At 36.6% G+C, this 23,182-nt stretch overlaps 1 protein-coding gene and 1 long non-coding RNA gene across 6 annotated transcripts in view; one reads left to right on the forward strand and one right to left on the reverse strand.

The window, feature by feature from the left end:
- The window catches only part of LOC128248690 (uncharacterized), a 63,019-nt gene that overhangs the window by 15,728 nt on the left and 24,109 nt on the right, over positions 1-23,182 (forward strand). For both annotated transcript variants that reach the window (XR_008264848.2, XR_016243019.1), the window contains exons 2-3: positions 12,509-12,679; positions 20,362-22,444. This is a non-coding gene — a long non-coding RNA (uncharacterized LOC128248690). The remainder of the gene's footprint in view (positions 1-12,508; positions 12,680-20,361; positions 22,445-23,182) is intronic.
- LOC106878116 (UPF0415 protein C7orf25 homolog) overlaps positions 11,172-23,182 on the reverse strand; it is a 258,033-nt gene continuing 246,022 nt past the window's right edge. For all 4 annotated transcript variants that reach the window (XM_052970393.2, XM_052970394.2, XM_052970395.2 and 1 more), the window contains exons 5-8: positions 20,344-20,528; positions 17,946-18,026; positions 17,237-17,317; positions 11,172-13,687 (exon numbers count right to left, since the gene is read on the reverse strand). In XM_052970393.2, the coding sequence (XP_052826353.2) occupies positions 13,673-13,687; positions 17,237-17,317; positions 17,946-18,026; positions 20,344-20,528 (362 nt within the window). In that variant the 3' untranslated portion in view covers positions 11,172-13,672. The remainder of the gene's footprint in view (positions 13,688-17,236; positions 17,318-17,945; positions 18,027-20,343; positions 20,529-23,182) is intronic.

Raw genomic sequence — 23,182 nt, forward strand, 5'->3', positions numbered from 1 at the left:
CAAGTAAAAGAAATCACAACCAAGGAGGGGAGAGATGCACCTGAAAGAAGCCCATCGTATATATATATATGTCTTTTTTCAGTCGACACCAGTGCGTATATTTTTTAGATCTGGTACTTAATCTATCGAACCGCTAAGTTACGAGGACATAAACAAACTGAAACCGGTTGGGCAGACAAACACAGACACAAAGACACACGCATATTGTTGTTTCTCTTGTCCGCCTTTGTGTCGTCTATCTGTCCAAATGTTTTAATGGCCTCTATTGCATTTTTGTTCCTATATATATATATAATGTGTGTGTGTGTGTGTATGTGACGGGATTCTACGCACTTTCCGTCTAAGAAATTAACTGGCAAGGCATATTGTGGTCGGTCTGGGGCCGTAGTAGAAGTCGCTCGCTCATTGAGCTGCGGACTAGAACTGAACGCTAAACCACGTTGTTGCAAAACGAACTTCTTAACCCTACAATAAGAACAATTGCTCTAATTATTGAAGATCCTTTGCGAGACAACCGGACGTAACATTATGATTGGCAGTCTCGGACATTTTGTTTTGTTTTACAATATCAGCTTCTGCAGATTCGATGAAAATACCACCATCATCATCACCATCGTCGTCGCCGTCTTCATCATCGTAATCATCGTCATCTTCCTCCTCCTCCTCCTCTTGATTGTCGTCGTTGTTCTTATCACCATCGTCCTCGTCACCGTTGTCTTCTTCTTCTCGTCGACGTCGTCATCATTTTCCTCGTGTCCATGCCAGATAACATTATGAATAATTTCCAATCATGATAGGGCGTCAACTTATGGGATTCCAGATCCCTTAATATGAAGGTATTAGCATAAACAAACGCTGTTATTTGTAAGACTTAAAACGCTTGGCAGAAGTTACTTTTGGCAAGCCACAGTTTTTATCCAAAATAAATTTTAACGACCTACGATCTGAGATCAATTGAAATTTTCATCTCATCTCATGAACTGACGCTCAACTATCAACATTCATCTCGTCCAAACCAAACAAGTCAAAATTGTTTTAGTTTATCTTCATACATGTCGCAGCATTCACTAACTCTAATCTCCATGACCATTCACTAACTAACTAATCTCTCTTATCAATTTCCATTAATACGTCAAATTTTCTTAAAATTTCAATGAATGATTGCGTAAATTGTTTTAGCTTGACATTACGCTCTTTTGCATTTTAATTTAATCGCAACCTCTCGAGAAATTTAGAAGTACAGTGATACTTCGCAATACGAGTTTAGTTCAAGGCGGTGAGCTGGCAGAAACGTTAACACGCCGGGCGAAATGCTTAGCGGTATTTCGTCTGCCGTTTCGTCTGAGTTCAATTTCTGCCGAGGTCGACTTTGCCTTTCCTTTCGGAGTCGATAAATTACGTACCAGTTATGCACTGGGGTAGATCTAATCGACTTAATCCCTTTGTCTGTTCTTGTTTGTTTCCTCTATGTTTAGCCCCTTGTGGGCAATAAAGAAATACGAAACGTTAGTACACCGGGCGAAATGCTTAGCGGCATTTCGTCTGTCTTTACGTTCCGAGTTCAAATTCTGCCGAGGTCGACTTTACTTTTCATCCTTTCGGAGTTGATAAATTAAGTACCAGCTGCATACTTGGGTCGATCTAATCGACTGGCCTCCTCCCAAAAAATTTCGGGCCTTGTGCCTAGAGTAGAAAAGGATACAAGTTTAATTCGTTCCATGACCGAGCTTGTCTTACGATTTACTCGTTTTACAAATCAATTTTCCCTATTGAAATTAACTAAAATATAATTAATCTGGATATTCAGGCTTATTTCGGTATAATTACCGAAGATAACGGAGAGAGTAAGATCACTCCCCCAAATGAGATAATTAATAAACCAAATGGAAAGACTATAATATACAAAACTTACGACGTAGATAAAAAGAAATTGGAACATTTGGAAGAAGATATAGCTGAGAAGTGCCTTGGGCCGGTAATTAACCAGATTAAACATATTTAGCCCAAGGAAGGAGATTTGCAACTATTGAAGCAAGGTTCGAGTCAACAGAGAAGGCTCGAGAGTTTTCGACTCGAATCTTGCAAAACGGGAACATTATGTAAAGACCGTTCTTGTTCTGTCTCCTCTATGTATGCCCCTATAGGCAAGTAAATTCTTTGGCACACGCCACTGACCACAAGCAACTCGTCTCCGGCAACGATATATCTGACACCAGCCAGTTTCCGCTTTCATCTACACTAGACACCTGCCTACATCGTTGCTGTATGAACATCACACAACTAACAGACCAACGGCTGCCTCTACACACCACCAAACAGTACGTCAACTTTGCCTACAAGACCAACAGTCCAACCTAACCACGAAGTCTTTCACACATCTTTCTTGTAACTTATGTTATTTTATTTCATGTAATGGCAATCATTGTATTTCATAACGGAGAATAAATCGTCGCTTACAAGTTCGTTTCATCTCAAGTAGTATCTCATTTCCACATTTTCTTCATTTACCAACTTCGTTATATGACAAATAAATAAAAAAAACATCACGAAAAGAGTGGACAAAAGACAAAAAACACTGATTTTTCAAGATTCGTAACGTAAGAACTTTGTGAGTTTATTTGTACCGAAGGGTACACTGTAACCACCACTTTTGATTGGGTACTGCAGGCATTGAGAGAAACTGTGTATGTCAAAGAAGAGTTAAGAATTTAGTAACCAGTTTGTTTAGCTGGGTTAGTTATGTCTCAATTCAGGATTATATTGCTGACGTCAATAGTTGCCGCTTGAAAAATTAAAGAATAAAATATTGTAAGAAAGACACATTTACATCAAATTCTTCAAATTCGAATCTTCTTATTTTTCTTCTTATTCCAGTTCATCTTCTATTGTTATGTCTGCCATTGTTGCTAGTGATATCACGTGTTACTGTTACTGCCTGTTTTTGTTATTTTTGCTGCTGCTGCTGTTACTGCTGCTGCTACTGCGTCCACTTATTTCTGCTGCTGCTGTCGTAGTTGCTGTTGTTGTTATTTACCTTGTCTGATGTTTCCGCTCCTGAAATCCATTCTGAACTCAATAAGTCAATGACCTGACATTTAGAAAACGGCCAAAGAAGTGTTTTGTATATTGATCAAACAATTACAGATATGAAATAAAAGTGAATTATTCCTTTAATCTATTCTGTAAAAGAAAACCCCATAAAATGAAAGAATTGTGCCGAGTCCAATGGGTGAAATATATGTTTCTCATCTGGAGCATCATCGATCTATACTCAGCAGCCTCGTGAGTGACTCGCTATGGAGTTTAGCTCCAATACTTGGGACAGGGTTGTTGCTACATTCAGCCATATTCTAGAAAGCATTCGAAAGAAAACCATCCAGGTGATCGCCAAAGACAAAATACCTATGGGAGCAGGCGTAGCTGTGTGGTAAGAAGTCTGCTTCTTAGCCACATAGTGCCGGGTTCAGTCCCACTACGTGACACCTCGGGCTGACCAAAGCCTTGTGAGTGGATTTGGTAGATAGAAACTGTAAGAAGCCTGTCGTATATTATTATTTACTTATAATCTGCATGTTTGTTAGAATCACTTGCCGTGACACATCCAGCGTCCTGGGGCGAGTGAAGGATAAGAGATGTTACAGTTTGACCGAAAGCTTGGGGGAGAGGAAGTAGCCTGGTAGTTTTTTGTTTTTTTTTCTTGCAAGCAAGCTTTGATCTTGTGCCGCCAATATGAAACCTTCAGTCTCTACTTTTAGTCCCGAACTTCTCAGCCACTGATGGCGGGATGTTGTTTGGTCTACCTCACCATTTCGACTTCGAAGTATATACTGTCCATGCAAGAAGCTTCTGGCTCCACTGCTCCTCAATTTGTTTCTGCACGTTCCTTTTTTGAAGTCTGATCCGTTTTGCTTGTTTTGTGGCAGTGGTTTCAGGCTCTTCAACTATTTCGGGGTTAATGCCAAGCTCCCTTGCGAATTTGCAAGCTCCCCTTGACAATAGAATGCGATTTTTCGCAGCTTTCGTGTTTGCATACAAGCCGCAGTGTCCAGTTCTCTATAATTATTATTATTATATTATTAACGGCATTTCTCCCGTCTGTATGTTCTGAGTTCAAATTCCGTCGAGGTCGACTTTGCCGTTTATCCTTTCGGAGTCGATAAATTAAGTACCAATGAAACACTGAGGTCGATGTAATCGACTTAATCCCCGCCCACAAGCTACCCTCGTGGAAAAAATTTGAAATCATTATTATTATCATTGTTGTTGTTATTGTTACTAAGGCAGCTAGCTGGCAGAATCGTTAGCACACCGGGCGAACTGCTTAGCGGTATTTCGTCTGCCGCTACGTTCTGAGTTCAAATCCAGCCGAAGTCGACTTTGCCTTTCATCCTTCCGGGGTTGATTAAATAAGTACCAGTTACACACTGGGGACGATGTAATCGACTTAATCCCTTCCCCCAAAGTTGAGGCCTTGTGCTTCTAGAAGAAAGAATTATTATTATTATTAAGACAAAGTGGACAGAATTGATAGCACACCGTACATAATGCTTAGTAGCATTTCTTCCGACTCTTTGTTCTGAGTTCAAATCCTGCCGTAGTCAGCTTTACCTTTCATAATTTCGTAACAAATAAAATAAAGAACCATTCAAGCACTAAATACGATCACGTTGATTTCCTCTTACTTCAAAACCTCTGGCCTTCGGCCAAAATTAGTAATTATGATGATTATTATTACATGATTGTCCAAGCGAACAGATGTCACTAAAAAAGTTCCGGCTAAAAAATGGATTATCTTAAGATTATTTATTAAAAAAAGCTTAAAGTTTTGTTTCCTGATTCTAATTCTGGAATATTAACAAAAGCTTTCGGATTAAATCAGAATCCAGTCGAAATTCCCCGAGGCAGAAAAATACTTGTCTTGACATTGTTTTATTTCACTGAATGTATCGCTGCCAACGGCAATCTGCAATATTTATTCGCTTTTCAAATTGGCCGCTTGAAAAGTAGCAAGAGATTTGCTCTCTGTGCTGATGGTAGCTGACGTAAACATACATACCATCAATTATTTTCAAACAGGAAGAAAACAAAAAAAAAAACAACAGCCCAACAAGTTGATTAAACAGAGACAGCTTTAAGCATAAATACTTATAGCTCCTCAATGGAAAACACACGACATTAGCGCTAAAAGCATTGAATAAAAGGAAAACTATAAACAATATATCGAGCGGTGGTTGGGACACACACACACACATGAAGGGCTATCACACAGTTTCTGTCTACTGAATTTACTCAAGGCATTGATTGGCAGGGGCTATAGTAGAAGACACTTGCTCAAGGTGCCATGCAGTAGGACCGAACTCGAAACCACGTGGTTGCAAAGCTAGCTTCTTAACCACATAGTCATGCTTTGTAAAATGTCTTCCAATATATCCAGTACTTGGAAGGTGGCGAACTGGCTGAAGCGTTAGAGTACCGGGCAAAATGCTTAGCGGTATTTCGTCTGTATTTATGTTCTGAGTTCAAATTCTCACTCCCTCCTTCCCACCCTCTCTCACGAAAGAGAGGGTGGGAAGGAGGGAGATAGAGATAGAAACATTAAAACAAGAGGAACATCAAAAGTCTGATGTCAAATATGTCAGCAGCGTCGAAACAGCGGCGCCAGAAAGGCTGTGCCAAAACAACATCACCGACATCAAATTCTATACAGACAAAGAGTAAAACAAATAAGTGGAAAGCACTGCCAAATAAGTGGCTGTGGTCATGCTGGAGCACCACCGTGATTTTCTGTCTTTATGCTTTGCTCTCTTCACGTTCCTTGCATGGCTCTTCTCCTGCACCTAATATAGTCCAATCAAGAGTTTTGATGGCACATCTGGTGCACATGAGAATTTGACATCGCTGCCCTAAACTGTGTCTCATTTCGAGCCATTGGTTCGTCTGGTATCGTGGAGAGGAAAACGTCGAGTTTTGTCTTGAAGGCCTCCACATCCGTGTCTTGCAGGTCTCTCAAATGTTTTGGCAGGGCATTGAAGAGCTGAGGTCCTCTGAAACCGAGGCTGCTGCAGTATCTTGTTCTTATGTGAGATGCAGTGGACGGCACCTTTGGCACCATGCAGTGGCGACCCGTGTGGGCATTCCTGTAGTACTTGATGCCAAAGTTCGGCACCAGTCCTTCCAGTATTTTCCATATGTATATTATTACATATCTCTCCCGCCTGCGTTCCAGGGAGTAGAGACCTAGTGTCTGCAGTCGCTCCCTGTAGTTCATCTGCTGGACTGTGGCGATCTTTTTTGTATAGTGCCTCTGAATTGCCTCGAGTTCTGCTGTCCGTTTGACACTGTGTGGTGACCACAACTGAGAGCAATAGTCAAGGCGGCTCAGGACAAATGTCTTCCATAGAGTCAACATGACTTTTTGATCCCTTGTACGGAATGTCCTCAGTATCCACCCCACCAGCTGTCTGCACTTTGCTGTCAACTTGACAATGTGCATGTAAAATGATGCATCACTACACATGTTGATGCCCAGGTCTCTCACGGCTTGTGGTTCTGGGATTGCAGTACCTCCAGGTCCCGTGTATGCCAGTTGGGAGGCACTTGTGGCCTTGTAGCGCAGTACTTGAAATTTTTCCGCATTGAACTGCATATTGTTTTGCTCTGCCCACTCATATATTGCATTTAGGTCATTCTGTAGGCTTACAATATCATCAGGATTCTTTATGGCCTGAGATAGTTTTGTGTCATCAGTGTAGCTAGTGACAGTGGCTCTCCGAGTGACTGTCGGCATGTCCAGAAGGGCCACTATGAACAGTAGTGGCCCCAGGACAGTTCCTTGCAGAACACCGCTCAATATTTGTGTTTCCCTAGATAGTTCTCCATTGGCTGCAACTGTCTGACTTCTACCATTCAGGAAGTCATGCAGCCATTCTCCTAATTTACCAGTTATGCCAAGGTTTTGCAGCTTGTGACATATCAAGCCATGATCAACTTTGTCAAAGGCTTTTGCAAAGTCGAGATATATCACATCAACATTCGAATGGTCAAGTAGCTGCTTCAGGACCCAGTCATAATGCTGCAGGAGCTGCGTGAGGCAGCTTCTACCTGGACGGAAACCATGCTGGGTCTCATTCAGCAAGTCATTTTCTTCTAGGAACGCAATCAATCTCTTTCTGACAATTCGTTCCATGACTTTGCTAATATATGAAGTCAGAGAGATGGGCCTGTAGTTTCCAGACTCCGCTCTGCTTCCACCTTTATGGATAGGACATATGGTGCCTTCCTTCAGCTTTTTGGGAAGTTTACCATTTGCAAGGAAACTCTGGAAGAGTATCCGTAGTGGTCCTGCTAATTCTTGTTTACATGACTTTAAGAGGACAGCCGGGAAACCATCGGGGCCAGTTGCCGAATTTAAGCTCATTTCATTTATGGCAGCTATTACATCTTCCTCTTCAATGTCAATGTAGGTAATGGAGGCAGTCTTTTTCTGCTGAGTGCTATTGTCAAAGAAATCAGCTGGGTTCTTAATCTGCATGTGACTCAGAGGAGAAGTGAAGATACTCTTGAATTGTGCACTGAGCACTTCACTTATCCATGTGGGATCTGCAGTCAGTGAGCCATTAGGCAGGAATAGGGGTCCTATCTTATACTGTATCGTAGCAGTCTCTTTTGCAAATCTATAGAAAGCCTTGGGGTTTGTTTTTATGCTTTCTACTGCTCTCTTCTCCTTCTCTGCTTTCTCCTTTTCATGGGAGAGTTTAATCTTGTTTTCTATTTCTAACAGTGTTAGTTTTAATTTAGCCCTTTTCCTATCCCCCAGTTCTCTATTTAACTGGTTTGAGACCTTTGTTCTGTGTCTCATAAGGATTTTCCTGTCTCTAGGAATTCTATTGGCATGTTTGCTGGTCTTTCTATATGGCACGTATTTGGTGCATATGTCTTGTATAGTTGACATAAAATGACTTAGTTTGAGGTCATTGTCTTGTATAGAAAGGCTGTCATGCCAGTTTTGATTTTGAATCTCTCTGCGAATTGACTTCCAGTCCGCCCTGTGGAAATTCAGGTTGGATATTACTTGAGTCCTCCTGGTGGGGTGGGTGTCAGTGGGTTGCCTAGGACCATACATAGTTAATTCTATATTGTTATGATCTGAGAGAGATGTGGGCGTTATTTTCACATTATGGATTAGGCTCACATTGTTTGTGAAGCAGAGATCTAAAATATTGCTTCCTCTGGTTGGTTGGAGTATTACTTGTTCCATGAACAGCATGTGGGATAGTTCTAACAAAGACTTTGCCTGGCTTTGTTCATGCAGAGACATCCCAGAGAGGATGTGACCTTCAGGCTATTTAACATTTGGGAGGTTAAAGTCGCCTAGGAAAAGTATATTGATGTGTTGGTCCAGATTTGTCAAGACCTCTTCTATGCGTCTGAGGCTGTCCTCAAATTTACCCTCCTGCTTTGCAGTATTTGGTGGATGGTATGTTGAGCATACAACTACATCAATCTGTTTTATGTGTACTATTAAAGTATCACAGATAGAGTTTGAGTGTGATAGTAGTAGTAGGGGTGTGACATCTTCTCGGATGTACATTGCAACTCCCCCATGACTTCTATCCCTCCTGTCTGTTCGGAGCACGGCATACTCTGGTATGTTTATCTCCGCATCTACTATATTATGTGTTAGATGCGTTTCAGTAAGCACCATGCATATTGCTTGATTGCATGTAACTATATATTTATTTACATATATACTTATATATATATTTATTTATATATATATATTAATTTATGTATATATCTATATATATATATTTATTTACATATATATTTATTTACATATATATTTATATATATATATATTCATTTATATATATATTCATTTATATATATTTATATGTATATATTTATTTATAGATATATTTATATATATATTCATTTATATATATATTTATTTAAATATATATTCACATATATTTATCTATTTATTTATATATATATTATTTATATATTTACATACATATTTATGTTTATTTATATATATATATTTATTTACATATATATTTAAATATTTATTTATATATATATATTATTTATGTATTATTTATATATATATTTATTTATGTAATGTTTATTTATATATATATTTATATATGTATTTATGTATATCTATATATTTATATGTATTTATGTATATATATATATTTATATGTATTTATGTATATATATATATTTATATATGTATTTATGTATATATATATATTTATATATGTATTTATGTATATATATATATTTATATATGTATTTATGTATATATTTATTTATATATATATTTATTTATACATATATTCATATATATATATTTATATATATTAATTTATGTATATATTTATTTATAGATATATTTATATATATATTTATTTATATAAATATTTACATATATATTTAGATATATATATATATATATTCTTATATATTTATTTATATATTTAATTACTTATATATATATTTATTTACTTATATATATATTTATTTACTTATATATATATTTATTTACTTATATATATATTTATTTATTTATATATATATTTTTATTTATTTATATATATATATTTATATATATAATTATATATATAATTGCAGCGTGGAATGTGTTTATAAGCCATTTAATATGACACACAAAATCCGTTAGATTCACTTCAACATTTAAATTTAATTTGTCAAAAATTTTCGTCGCTTTGAGACCGCGACCTGTTCACTGACAAAATTCTGTGCTGCATCTGAGAAAGTAATTGTTAGTTCATGATATATATGTACATGTGTATGTATAATTATATATATTTATATATTTATTTATTTATATATATATTTATTTATATATTTATATTTGTATATATATTTATTTATTTACATATGTATATTTATATATTTATTTATCTATATATTTATTTATGTATATATTTATGTATATATTTATGTATATATTTATGTATATATTTATGTATATATTTATTTATATATTTATGTATATATATATATTTTTAAGTTTCAGCTTAGAGCTGCGGCCATGCTGATGCACCACCGTGTTGCTACACTGTTATTACAGGGAGCCTCTTACAATATGTGGCACTTGGTGAAGAATGGAGTTCGATTTAGCAACCCTCATTTGCACCTCCTGCCGCGAGGTAGGTTCATCTGCGACTCTCGATAGGAAGAGGTCCAGCTTTGATTTAAAAACTCCTACATCTACTTTGTGCAGATTCCTCAGGCTCTTTGGGAGAATATTAAAAAGCTGTGGGCCCCTGAATCCCAAGCTGTTGCAGTAACTGGTCCTGAAGCGCGGTGGCATTGCTGGGATCTTTGGCACTATGCAGTGTCGTCCTGTTCTGGCATTGGTGTAGCTTTCAATGCCAAAATTTGGCACAATTCCTTCCAGGATCTTCCAGATGCATATTACTGAATACCTCTCCCGCCTTCTCTCCAGGGAGTAGGGTCTTAGCTGTTTCAGCCTTTCCCAGTAGCTGAGCAGTTGCAAAGAGACAATCTTCTTTGTGAATCTCCTCTGGATTGCTTCAAGGTCTGCTGTTAATTTCAGACTGGTGGGTGACCACAGCTGTGAGCAGTAATCCAGGCGGCTGAGGACGAATGTCCTCCAGAGGATCATCATGGTTTCCTTATATGTATATATATATATTTGTATATTTATATATATATTTATTTATATACATATTTATTTATTTATATATATATATATTTATATATATATATTTATATATATATTTATATTTATTTATATATTTATATTTATTTATATATTTATATATATAATTATATTTATTTAATTATATATATATATATATATATATATATTTAGATATATATATTATAGACGTATATGTATATTAGAAACATATATACACGTATATATATATATATATATATATATATATTATGCATGTATTTATATGTATTACACACATATATATATATACGTGTATATTCTATACATTTATTGATACATATATATATTACGCACGTAAATTATACACGTATATATATTACACACCTATATGTATCATACACATATATATATCATATACGTGTGTATATATATGTATATATATATATATATATACATATATACGTATATCCAAGAAAAATAAGTAAAACACCAATGTTTAATTAATCTTTAATTATCTACAGAAATGAGGAAAACACAAAATTACAGTAATTATAATATATGCTTTTTGGCATCCAGTAGTTGGGCCTTGGTACAGGAGTTCCATGTATTTGAGGAACGTGAAATCACTTCTTAGCCCATTGTTGTTCCCAGACTTTCTCTGGCCTGGAGTAGTAACACCTATTAGAATCCTGGCTTTGGATTAATTAGCATGGATACCACCTGCTTCAAATTCAGGCAATGTCTGCTCCAATAATTGGTGATGAACTGCTATGAATCATACTATCCCAAAGTGTTTATGCATGTGATTAGGGACCACATGTGAACTTGTATTTCCCCTGAAACTCTGAACATGAACACTGCACTTCAATAATAAATAGTCACTACATTATCCACTGCGCCTGCTACTCTCAAATTTGCGAGCAGGCTTTTTGGGCTGCAGGCAGAAACATAACCTTGCCTGCTGAAACATTGGGGCTGACCATCCAATGAGGTCAGCGTTTGTGAGGGACGTGATGGACTCGGCTGGAGCCAGCACAATTCACCCTGCGTAAATGCTGTCACAAGTACATATATGGCAAGTAAATATATATATATATATAGTCATCAGACCTTCCTCTCTGTGATTTTCACCGGTCTTCAAATTTGAAGCACCATATAATGGACAGAGAATTCTCCTGCAATGAAGAACTGCAGGTGGTTGGCTTTGAAAGACAAGCAATGGCATTTGAATATCGTAGAGGAGATATGCAACTGGTACAAAATGACTGGAAATATAAAAGTATTTGTCAAAAGATCAAGTGAACATAAAATACAATAACCTGCTTTCATGCACCTCACTGTGCCATTCTGCTCAACAAGTGATTAAGCTAATATATACATGGGGTGCAGAAAAGTTCCTGGCTTTAAAAATATTGCAAAAGGCTTGGTTGGAGGCCCAAACTTCAGATTCTTTTACAGGGCTTAAAAAAACTGAAGGACCACTGCAATAAATGCATGAATCTGAGAGGGGGATATGTTAAATAAAATCCTAATTAACTGATCCTCCTGTATTTTTTTTTACCCAAAGCCAGGAACTTTTCAGTATGCCCTTGTAATGTATTATTTCTTATATTGTCCATTCTATTGCATTGTTCATCATATGTTATTTATTTATTATTTATTTGTGAATTTCTATCCATTGGACTGTTACAAATGTATGAAACATAATTAACTACACAATACATTGTGTAGTATTAGGATGTTAGATTATTTGCTGAAAGGCAACACAGTTAACATGCATAGATCCATGCGTTGCAAAATTTACTAGTTATCTTCATTTACTATTTTCAGATCAGCCAGAAGCAAATCAATTCTATGAATGTTTTCCCAGTGTAAAATATGGTTACATTATTTGGAGTTAAAGCACAATTTAATGAAACAACGTGAGATCAATAACTGGGATATTATTTGTAATCGCTATAAATTCTTTCCGTAAACATAGTTTATGCACATTTCATTTAGGTGAGTATACCTTAAAAATTTTCTATTTCATACTGAATATAAAAACGTTCCGGGTTATATGTTTGTGTGTCTGTGTTTGTCCACCCAACATCACTTGACAACCGATGCTGGTGTGCTTACATACCTGTAACTTAGCGGTTCAGCAAAAGAGAGTGATAGAATAAGTACTAGGCTTACAAAGAATAAGTCCTGGGGTCGATTTGCTCGACGAAAGGCAGTGCTCCAGCATGGCCACAATCAAATGACTGAAACAACTAAAAGAGTAAAAAGAGTTTATTATACATTGTTCACCGACATAAACTTGTGTTTTAGTATCTTAGTCTTAACCATCACATGACCAATTAATTTTGTGCACAGAATTTTGTGAAAATGGCTTAAGTTACATATTTCAAAAAGAAAAAAAAAAATTAAACACATGCAGTTGCATATATTTATATATATGTATGCATATATATATTTATCTATATATATCTACTTATGTACTACACAGATATACCATACAATAACAATACAAATAGATACTTAGTGACAAAAAGTTAATGTCAAAATGCAGTCATAAAAATAAAGTTATTCTTAGCAAATTATTGCTGTGAAATAGAATACCATTGATTTACTGGATATAAAAGATAAGTTCAACCACTTCATTGCACTGAACATTAAAATATTTCTTCATTGAAAATATTTCTTCATTTGATATACTACCTGGTATACCGATTCCAGGGAGAAGCAGGATAAAACCAACTTTAACTATAAAATCACACACACACACACACATTAAACAGGCAAAATTTGTTCTGGTATTTGTCTGGAGATAATATCTCCTACGGACATCCCTGGTCTTCAAAATTCCAAGATATGCAAAGAATTATATCACAGAAATCATGCACAACAACAGCTGCCAATGCAAACACCATTTGTAGTGTGTGTGTGTGTGTGTGTGTTACATGATGACCCACAAGTTCCTTCTGTATTGCTTTCATTTTGAAGACATCTTTATTGCTGAGAATCCTGTTTGGTAAACAAAAGAGAGAGAGAAAGACAGAAAAGTAATAAAGAGAAAGCTGGGCTGCAATACAAACCATTATTAGCAATGTGTATCTTACCTGGCTACAGACCAAACAAAATTGTTTTAATTTAAACATAAGCATTAAACAAAGGTGTGAACTGAAATTACTTCATGAAAAATATCTTAAATATTACTGATGCATCTTTAAGGAACCGAGTTCCTTCAAATGTCTGGAAGGCTGCCTAAAAGTAGTCGACAGATGATGTTACTTCACTGGCCCAAAAAACAGGAGTGGGCATCCCAAAAGTATAGTTAAAGTTTAAGTGTTCAAAAGGTTTCTCTCTAAGCAAAGGGGTGTTGGACTCATGACTGTAAGACTGTGGTTTCGATTCCCAGACAGGGCAGTATGGCATGCTCTTAAGCAAAGCACTTTACTCCAGTCTGCTCAGTTGTCAACGAGTAACCCTGGCATTCTGTTCAAAAGGAATGTTATAATCTCGCCATAGAAACCAAGTAACCAGCTCAATGAATCCTAGGACTTGATATAATGATGTCTAAGGGTTGATGATGTGGAGATGCATGGCTTAATGGTAAGGTTTTGATTCCTGAACTGGGCAAGATGGTGTGTTCTTTAGCAAAACACTTCGTTTCATGATGCTCCAGTCTACACACCCGATAAAATGAATAATCCTGCAACTGACTGGCATCCCACCCAGAGAGAAATATACATGGCACAGAATCTGGGAAACTGGCCCTATGCTCCTCATGGAGTTAATACGGAATAACCAAAGGAGTAGATTGTATGGTGGCCTCTTTTGTTGTTTCAATGAATGAAGGTTCAACTGAAAACAGCTGAAATTTCTTTTCACCCTATGGTCACCTGTGTGCAGGGTCAAAGCTGAAAACGTCCAGTAGTATCCTCTACCTGTCCTCATCGCCGCTTTCCCTACAGCCACTAGAGTTATGAAGAACGTGTGATGGTGTTGCAGTCTGCTGAACAAACTGAACAATAAATATTATTATAAAAGAGCCACACTCTCTCATCCTTCAGAATTGTTTTGGTCTGGTGCAACAAGTGCCACGAACCAAGTAGTTTTCAGGATAAAGGATATGTATGGAGTTACCTTCTCTTAGATGAGCAGCTAAATAGCTGAAAGGGTTTCATCTGCTAGTGTTCCATTGTGGTATCTACGAGTTATCTTCTGGAGGCAATTCCATGCCATGCTACTTAACCCATACATGGGACCCTGATAGTGATGCTACTATTCTCTCTAGGTCACAGCTGACCTGGGACAGACGGTAGCTAAGGAGTAATTCTATACTACTTGAAACCCTGGAATTCTCAAACCAACACCCCACTAACGGATGCAGTTTAAAATTAAACTTTCTTAGTAAAGAGTGGATTGTATAATGCTTGTGTATAAAGTATGATAAGAACTGTTGGACATGTAATATTAGTATACATGAACAACATAGTAAATTCTGTTCTTTTCCATCAAACCTATACTCGTGCGTTCAGAGGGTGAGAAATAGAATATTATTAGTACAGACATTCATAATTTTGAAGTGGAACAATCAAAAACCAAGGGGAATAACTTCAAAGTCAAGTTTATATTCAAGAGTTAGTTCCCTTCGTTATTTTCTTCAAGATACTGACTCTTAATGGTTTTCGTTTCAAGATGGAACGTTTTTATATCCCCCACCCCCCGCTTCTTCTTGGAGGAAGAGGAAACGATATAATTGAGTAGGTTATTACAATTTATTCCTGTTACAGCAATAAATTGATTAAGGCAATTCTTAAGTGCTTTAACAAAATCTGGCCCTATGCTCCTCATGGAGTAATACGGAATAACCAAAGGGTAGATTGTATGGTGGCCTCTCTTGTTGTTTCAATGAATGAATGAAGGTTCCGCTGATAACCGCTAAAATTTCTTCTTTTTCCCTATGGTCACTTGTGTGCAGGGTCAAAGCTGAAGACGTCGAGTTTGCCTCCATGAGTCCCAATACTCAAAAAGTGTTCATTAGATGCCTCCAGCATGGGCACCAGTTATTTGACACCAGCATCAGCCATGACTCTGATCTCACTTGGCTTGCTGGATCCTCTCAAGCACAGCATATCGCCAAAAGTCTCGGTCACTAGTCATTGCTTCTGTGAGGCTCAAAGTTCGAGGATCATACTTCACCACCTCGTCCCATGTCTTCCTGGGTCTACCTCTACCACAGGTTCCCTCTACAGTTAGAGATTGACACTTCTTTACACAGCTGTCCTCGTTCATTCGCATCAAATGACCATACCAGTCCAGTCGTCTCTCTTGTACACCACATCTGATGCCTTATATATATATATATATATATATATATATATATATATATATGGAATCGTGTGTGTATGCATGTGTTTGTGTGTGTGCATGTGTTTGTGTGTGTTTTCCCATAAATACAGAGAGAAATGACTGCTTAGAAGAATTATGGCAACTATTCAAAAGATACAAACATCCCACCACACACCATTATATTCCTATCCATTGTAGCATTACATACCATAAAATGATAGTGTCAAAGCATTTTGCCATACATCTACAAACTGGATGCTGACATAATTCCACTGGATTAAAAATTAATTAATTTTATTAAAATAAATTAAAGTATACAAACTATAAACACGAGACGAATTTTACGGGAGGAGGGCGGGGGGGGGGGCAGCCAAATTAATTGAACCTCTCCCCTCCCCACCGCCATCCCAAAATTTGAGTGGACCTTATTTTATCAGCCCCAAGGAAAATGAAATGCAAAGTCAACGTTGGTGAGATTTGAACTCTTAACACAAAACTATCTAAATACTGCAAAGTATTTTTATCTGTCACTCACTGATGCTATCTCTTGGCCTCCCTAATTAAACTTAATTTAATTAATGAAATAATTATTGCATTTGATGGCGTAAAAGACACACAGGCATATTAGGTGCATTCCATTTTTAGCAACTCATTTTGAAGAAGGAAGTTTTAATGCATTCAAGCATGTTAAACTTAATGCAATCAAGCAGAACATTACAAAACATTACAAGAGGACGTTAGATGGAACAGAAAACATCACTCTCTATCTTTTTACTCATTTCAGTCATTAGACTGTGGCCATGCTGGGGCAACAACCTAAACTATGTTTTTTATAGTAAAGATTGTTTGCCAACATAACATGGCAGTCCTGGTTTAGGACTAATGTTGCTGTAATTTAGCCCCAGGAGACATCGTTTCCAGCTGGCTATACGACATGATCTGTGTCCTTATATTTTCAAACTGTGGGACTGAACCCAGAACCCTGTGGTTGGGAAGCAAACTTGTTACCACACAATATTGTTATTGTTATGGAGTCAGGTAAAGTAGAAGAAACTAGCCTTTAGTTAGGGACAAAATTAGCCTTTAGTCAGGAACAAAATTCACTTATACACGACCCAAATTTGCATATTGTACCTGGGGTGATTTTTTTGGGGTTTTTTTTGCGACTTTTAAGCCATTAAATACAATATTAATTAAATTAGAAGCAATCTTACTAACCTCTGAGATAGGTTTCGCAAATTTCTCTTTTTCTTCTGTCAGAGCTCTTGATGCATGAATGAAAACAGCAAACGTCACACCCTGGGATTAAACAAAGAACATATTGCAACAGCAAAAACGGTAGAGATTCAAAATATCTTGCCCAGGTATTGAACACAGAAGGCAATATTAGAAAAACATAATGACAGGTGCAGGCATGGATGCCTGGTTAAGTCCATGAATATGATAATGAACCAGTGTACTATAGGCACAAGGCCCTCAAATTTAGGGGAGTGGGGGAAGCTGATTACATCAATCCCCAGTGTTTAACTGGTACTTATTTCATTGACCTCAAAAGGATGAATGGCAAAGGTGACCTCAGCAGAATTTGAACTTAGGATGTAAAAATGGACAAAATATTGCTGAGTATTTTGTCTGGAATTTTAATGACCCTGCCAAGTTGCTTGCCTTATAAGGAATAATAAGAATATGATACTAATGTGTTTGGAAAAGGCATGAATTTCATGCATTCTTCCTCTTTCTACTTTGATTGAGAAGGAAAAACAAAAATACAAAGAATCTAAATCCATTCTGACTTTGAAAGAAAAACAGGAAAGAAAAAAAAAGGAGAAGGGAAGAATAGAGAGAAAGAGAGAAGAGGGAAGAAGAGGGAAGAAGAGAGAAGAAGAAGAAGTAGATAGCCAAATGAAGAAAGAAAATAAATTTTTACTTGATTTTCAGCTGCTCGGACATAACCAGAGTTTGCTGTCATTGTAACGGCCTTCAAGGAGTCTTCGGTGCCGAATATAATCTGTTGAGAGAAGATAAAGATTGACGTATGAGTGGAATGCTTGGCTGAATGAAGGGACAAAGAAACTGATACACACATACATTACATACATACATATATATATATATATATATATATATATATATACATATATATATATATATATACACATATATCAACATACATATATATATATATATATACATATATATATATATATATATATATACATATATATATATATATATATACATATATCAACATACATATATATATATATATATATATATACACACACACATTTCAACATACATATATATATATATATATATCAACATACATACATATACACACACACACACATATATATTTATACATACATACACACATATATAATAGTGGTTGTTAATGAGGTGATTGTGGTGGATGTGTTGCAGCAGTGGTGGTAGTGCTGATGATGAAGACAATGAAGGAGATGGTGATTAAGACAACAGAAAGAGAAGAGAGAGAGAGAGAGCAATAAACAAACAAAAATTCCTTACAGCATTTAACCGTTTCCTAACCAAGCCATTCCAAGCTCAAATCCCACTAGAGCTTACCACATTTGCCTTTCATTGTTTGGAAGCAATAAAATACCAATAACCTAAGACTGAGGTTTATTCAATCAACCATTCTCTCTGCTTCTTAAAAATGACCAAGAATTTCATAAAAGGAAAATATATTTTTGTTTGCTTTGCTCCTCTCTCTCTCTCTCTCTCTCTCTCTCTCTAGTTCTATTCTCCTCTCTTTTCCCAGCTGGGGTACCTATGTGTCCCCTCTATAGCAAGATACCTTCTTCGACCCATCTATCATACTTTAGCCTCTTGTCACCCAACACGAAGCCACCACCCTCAATATTACTCTTTCCTCTGTTGAAGGGAGGGGGTTTGTTCTCGTGGTCTTGTGAGTAATCTGGTGACTTCACTGGTGCCAGTACCATGTAAAAAGCACCCGGGTATATTCTGTAAAGTGGTTGGCATTAGGGAGGACATCTGGCCATAGAAACCAGGCTAAAGCAGACAGAAGAGCTTGATACCTTCTCCTGGCTCATCAACTCTTGTCAACCCATCCAGTATATGCCAGGATGGAAAAGGAGACCCTTGAGGCTCCACATAAGATTTTCTTGTTAAAATATATCAGCAATAAACAGGTTATAATTTTACAATTCTTTTATTCTTTTACTTGTTTCAGTCATTTGACTGCAGCCATGCTGGAGCAACAACTTTAGTTGAACAAACCGACCCCAGGACATTTTATTTGTAAGCCTAGTACTTATTCTATCAGTCTCTTTTGCCGAACTTCTAAGTTACAGGAACGTAAACACATCAACATTGGTTCTCAAGCAATGATGGACACACACACACACACACACACATTCGATGGGCTTCTTTCAGTTTCCGTCTACCAAATCCACTAACAAGCCTTTGTTTGGCCCAAGGCTATTGTAGAAAATACTTGCCCAAGGTACCAACCATTTGGTTGGGAAGCAAGCTTATTACCCCAGTCATGTCTGCACCTATAAAAACTATTCTAACAAGTTTTTTTTAAAACGGTTCCTAATAATACAGTTGTATATTTAAAAGATGAGGAATTATGTACATTATTTACATTTGACAGATATTTGTCCTCATCTTGTTTGTTGTTAACACAACATTTCAGTTGATATACCCTCCAGCCTTCATCAGGTGTCTTGGGGAAATTTCAAACCTGGGTTCTCATTTCTAAGGTATTTTTTGATGTTATAATTATTCAGGTGACTGCCTGGAATCGAACTCGGAATCTTGGGGTTAGTAGCCTGCGCTCTTAACCACTACGCCATATGCCCGTGGGCATATGCACAGGCATATGCACTATGCCATATGCACGGGCATATGGCATAGTGGTTAAGAGCATGGACTACTAACCCCAAGATTTCGAGTTCGATTCCAGGCAGTCACCTGAATAATTATAACATCACAAAATACCTTAGGAATGAGAACCCAGGTTTGAAATTTCCCCAAGACACCTGATGAAAACTGGAGGGTATATCAGCCGAAGCGTGGTGTTAACAACAAACAAGATGAGGACAAATATCCGCCAAATGTAAATAAAGTTCATAATAATATTTAAGTATAAAAATATAAGATTTTTTTAAAATATCAAATGGCCCTGAGGGTCCACCCAAGTAAAATAGCAAAAAACGTAAAAAAATTGGTTGAGAACCATTGTGTTAAATGATGATACTGTCTGCTTTTGTGTTTTATTTCCTGAGATTTTTTTTCTAAAAAACAAAACAAAAAAAAAGTAAGAGATAACAAACCTTTGATCTTTCTTTCAGTTTGCTGGTCAATGGTAGAGAATGAGCCCTTTGAGAAGGCCTGTCAGGGACAACCTTGACCTTAGATATCAGTTCTTCAGCTCGTTGCCGTTCTGATTGTCCACCCAGAGTATCCAGTATTGTCCAAAAGTGCCTCATTGCAGTCTCGCAGCAGCAAAGCTTCTTCCCTGCAATGGTCAAGAAATATCAAAGCAGTGAGCTGAAAACGGTGTGTGTGTGTGTGTGTGAGTGAGAGTGAGAGAGAGAGAGAAAGTTGTCAGAAAATTGTGCTAACAATATGTTCAGCCTTAAAAAAAAAAAAAAACCTTTTTCTTGTTTAGAAATAAAGTAAGGATTTGATATAAATGCAAAATAATAATAATAATAATAATAATAGTCCATTTTACTAAAGGCACAAATCCTGATATTTTGTGGAAGGGGCTTAGTCAATTACATCAACCCCAATGTGCAACTGGTACTTATTTTATCAACCCTGGAGGGATGAAAGGCAGAGTGAGCCTTGACAGAATTTGAACTCAGAACAAAAGGATAGATGAAATACCACTAAACGTTTTGGCAGCTAACAATTCTGCCAAATGATAACAACAACAACAACAATTGTTCCTACTACAAGCACAAGGCCCTGAAACTTTGAGAGAGGGGACTAGTCGATTACATTGACCCCCAGTGTTTCACTGGTACTTAATTTATTGATCCTGAAAGGCAAATCGGCCCCAGCAGAATTTGAACTCAGAACATTAAGACAGGCAAAAAGCTGCTAAGCATTTCACCCGAATAATAATAATAATAATAATTTCTATGATAGGCACAAGACTTGGAATTTGGGGGAAGGGAATAGTTGATTACATTGACTCCAGTTCTCAACTGGTACTTATTTTATTGAACACCAAAAGAATGAAAAGCAAAGCTATCCCCGGCGGCATTTGAACTCGAAATGTGAAGATATTGAAATACAGTTAAGCATTTCACCTGACATGCTAACATTTCTGCTAGCTCACCACAATAATAATAATAATGATTACTGGAAGCACAAGGCCTAAAATTTGGGGGAAGGGATTGATCATATTGACCCCAGTGCACAACTGGTACTTATTTAATCGATGCTGAAAGGATGAAAAGCAATGTTGACCTCGGTGGAATTTGAACTCAGAACATAGTGACAGACAAAAATACAGCTCAACATTTTGTCTGGCGTGCTAACGATTCTGCCAACTCCCCGCCTTAATAATAATAATAATAATTCTTTCCACTATTGGCATAAGGCCTTATAATAATAATAACCGTTTCTAATTTTTGCATAAAGGGAGCAATTTTGATGAAAAGGGGTAAGTTAATCTGATCGACAACAGTGATCAACTGGTACTTAATTTATTGACCCTGAAAGGATGAAAGGCAAAGCTGATCTTAGTAGCATTTGAACTCACAACATAAAGATCCAAAAGAAATATTGCTAAGCATTTTGTCTGACATGCTAACAATTCAGGTAGCACAATAATTGTTAGAAAAATGATGAGAGGAAGTTGGTCGACTAAATTCCCACCATGCCATCCTGTACAGAGAGGACATGCTGGATAATGTAATCCAAGATACACAATGCCTAGGAAAAAGAATGTGTGATCATTACTGGAATGTCAGTGAGCCTAGATCTGTCAGCAGGTATCCGGACTCACCTGGGACCTAAGAAAAACAACAACAATTACATCATACAGAAGAGCTGGGAAACCAACTTTTGTGCCACTCCCGCACACCACCGTTCAATCACAAACACTACTACCGCCACCCTGACAACATCATCACTAATATGACAACTACCACTACTTCTACTACTACCACCGCCACCACTACCCCACCAACACCAACACTACGGCCTCATCGTCCACCTCTTACTGCCACCCTCAGCATTCAATCACAACTACTACCATCATTGTTACTACATCAACCACCCCAATACAACTGTCTCCACTGTTACTGCTACCACCACCACCACCACCACCACGACCACGATGAAGTGTCGTTTCTTCAAAAGAAGAAGTGAACCTTGGCTCCAGGAGAGAAATCTTTACCTACGTCAACAGTTGTCATGGTAACCATCTCACACATCTTTCTCATATATGTATGTGGAGACAGAGAGAAGGTGACTGTGAGAATAAAAGGAGGAGAGATGTTTGCGTACGTATAAATGTATTACATATGTGTGTGTGTGTGTGTGTGTGCGTGTATGTATATATACATGCAAATTTATATATGTACACATATATATATATCATACATATCTATACACAAACAAATATACATATATACATATATATAGATAGATAGATAGATATATTCATATAATTATACACAGATGCCTATATACAGATATATGTAGGTATAATATATATAAATACACTTACTTGTAAGCATACATATATATATATATATATATACATATATATATACATATATATATATACATATATATATACATATATATACATATACATATACATATATACATATACATATATATACATATATATATATACATATATATATATACATATATATATATATATATACATATACATATACATATATATATATACATATATATATATATATATACATATACATATATATATATACATATACATATATATATACATATACATATATATATACATCATCATCATCATCATCATCATCGTTTAACGTCCGCTTTCCATGCTAGCATGGGTTGGACGATTTGACTGAGGACTGGTGAAACCGGATGGCAACACCAGGCTCCAGTCTGATTTGGCAGAGTTTCTACAGCTGGATGCCCTTCCTATATATATAT

The sequence above is a fragment of the Octopus bimaculoides genome, chromosome 9 (assembly GCF_046866305.1).
Source record: "Octopus bimaculoides isolate indiv1 chromosome 9, ASM4686630v1, whole genome shotgun sequence".
Taxonomy (NCBI): Eukaryota; Metazoa; Mollusca; class Cephalopoda; order Octopoda; family Octopodidae; genus Octopus; species Octopus bimaculoides.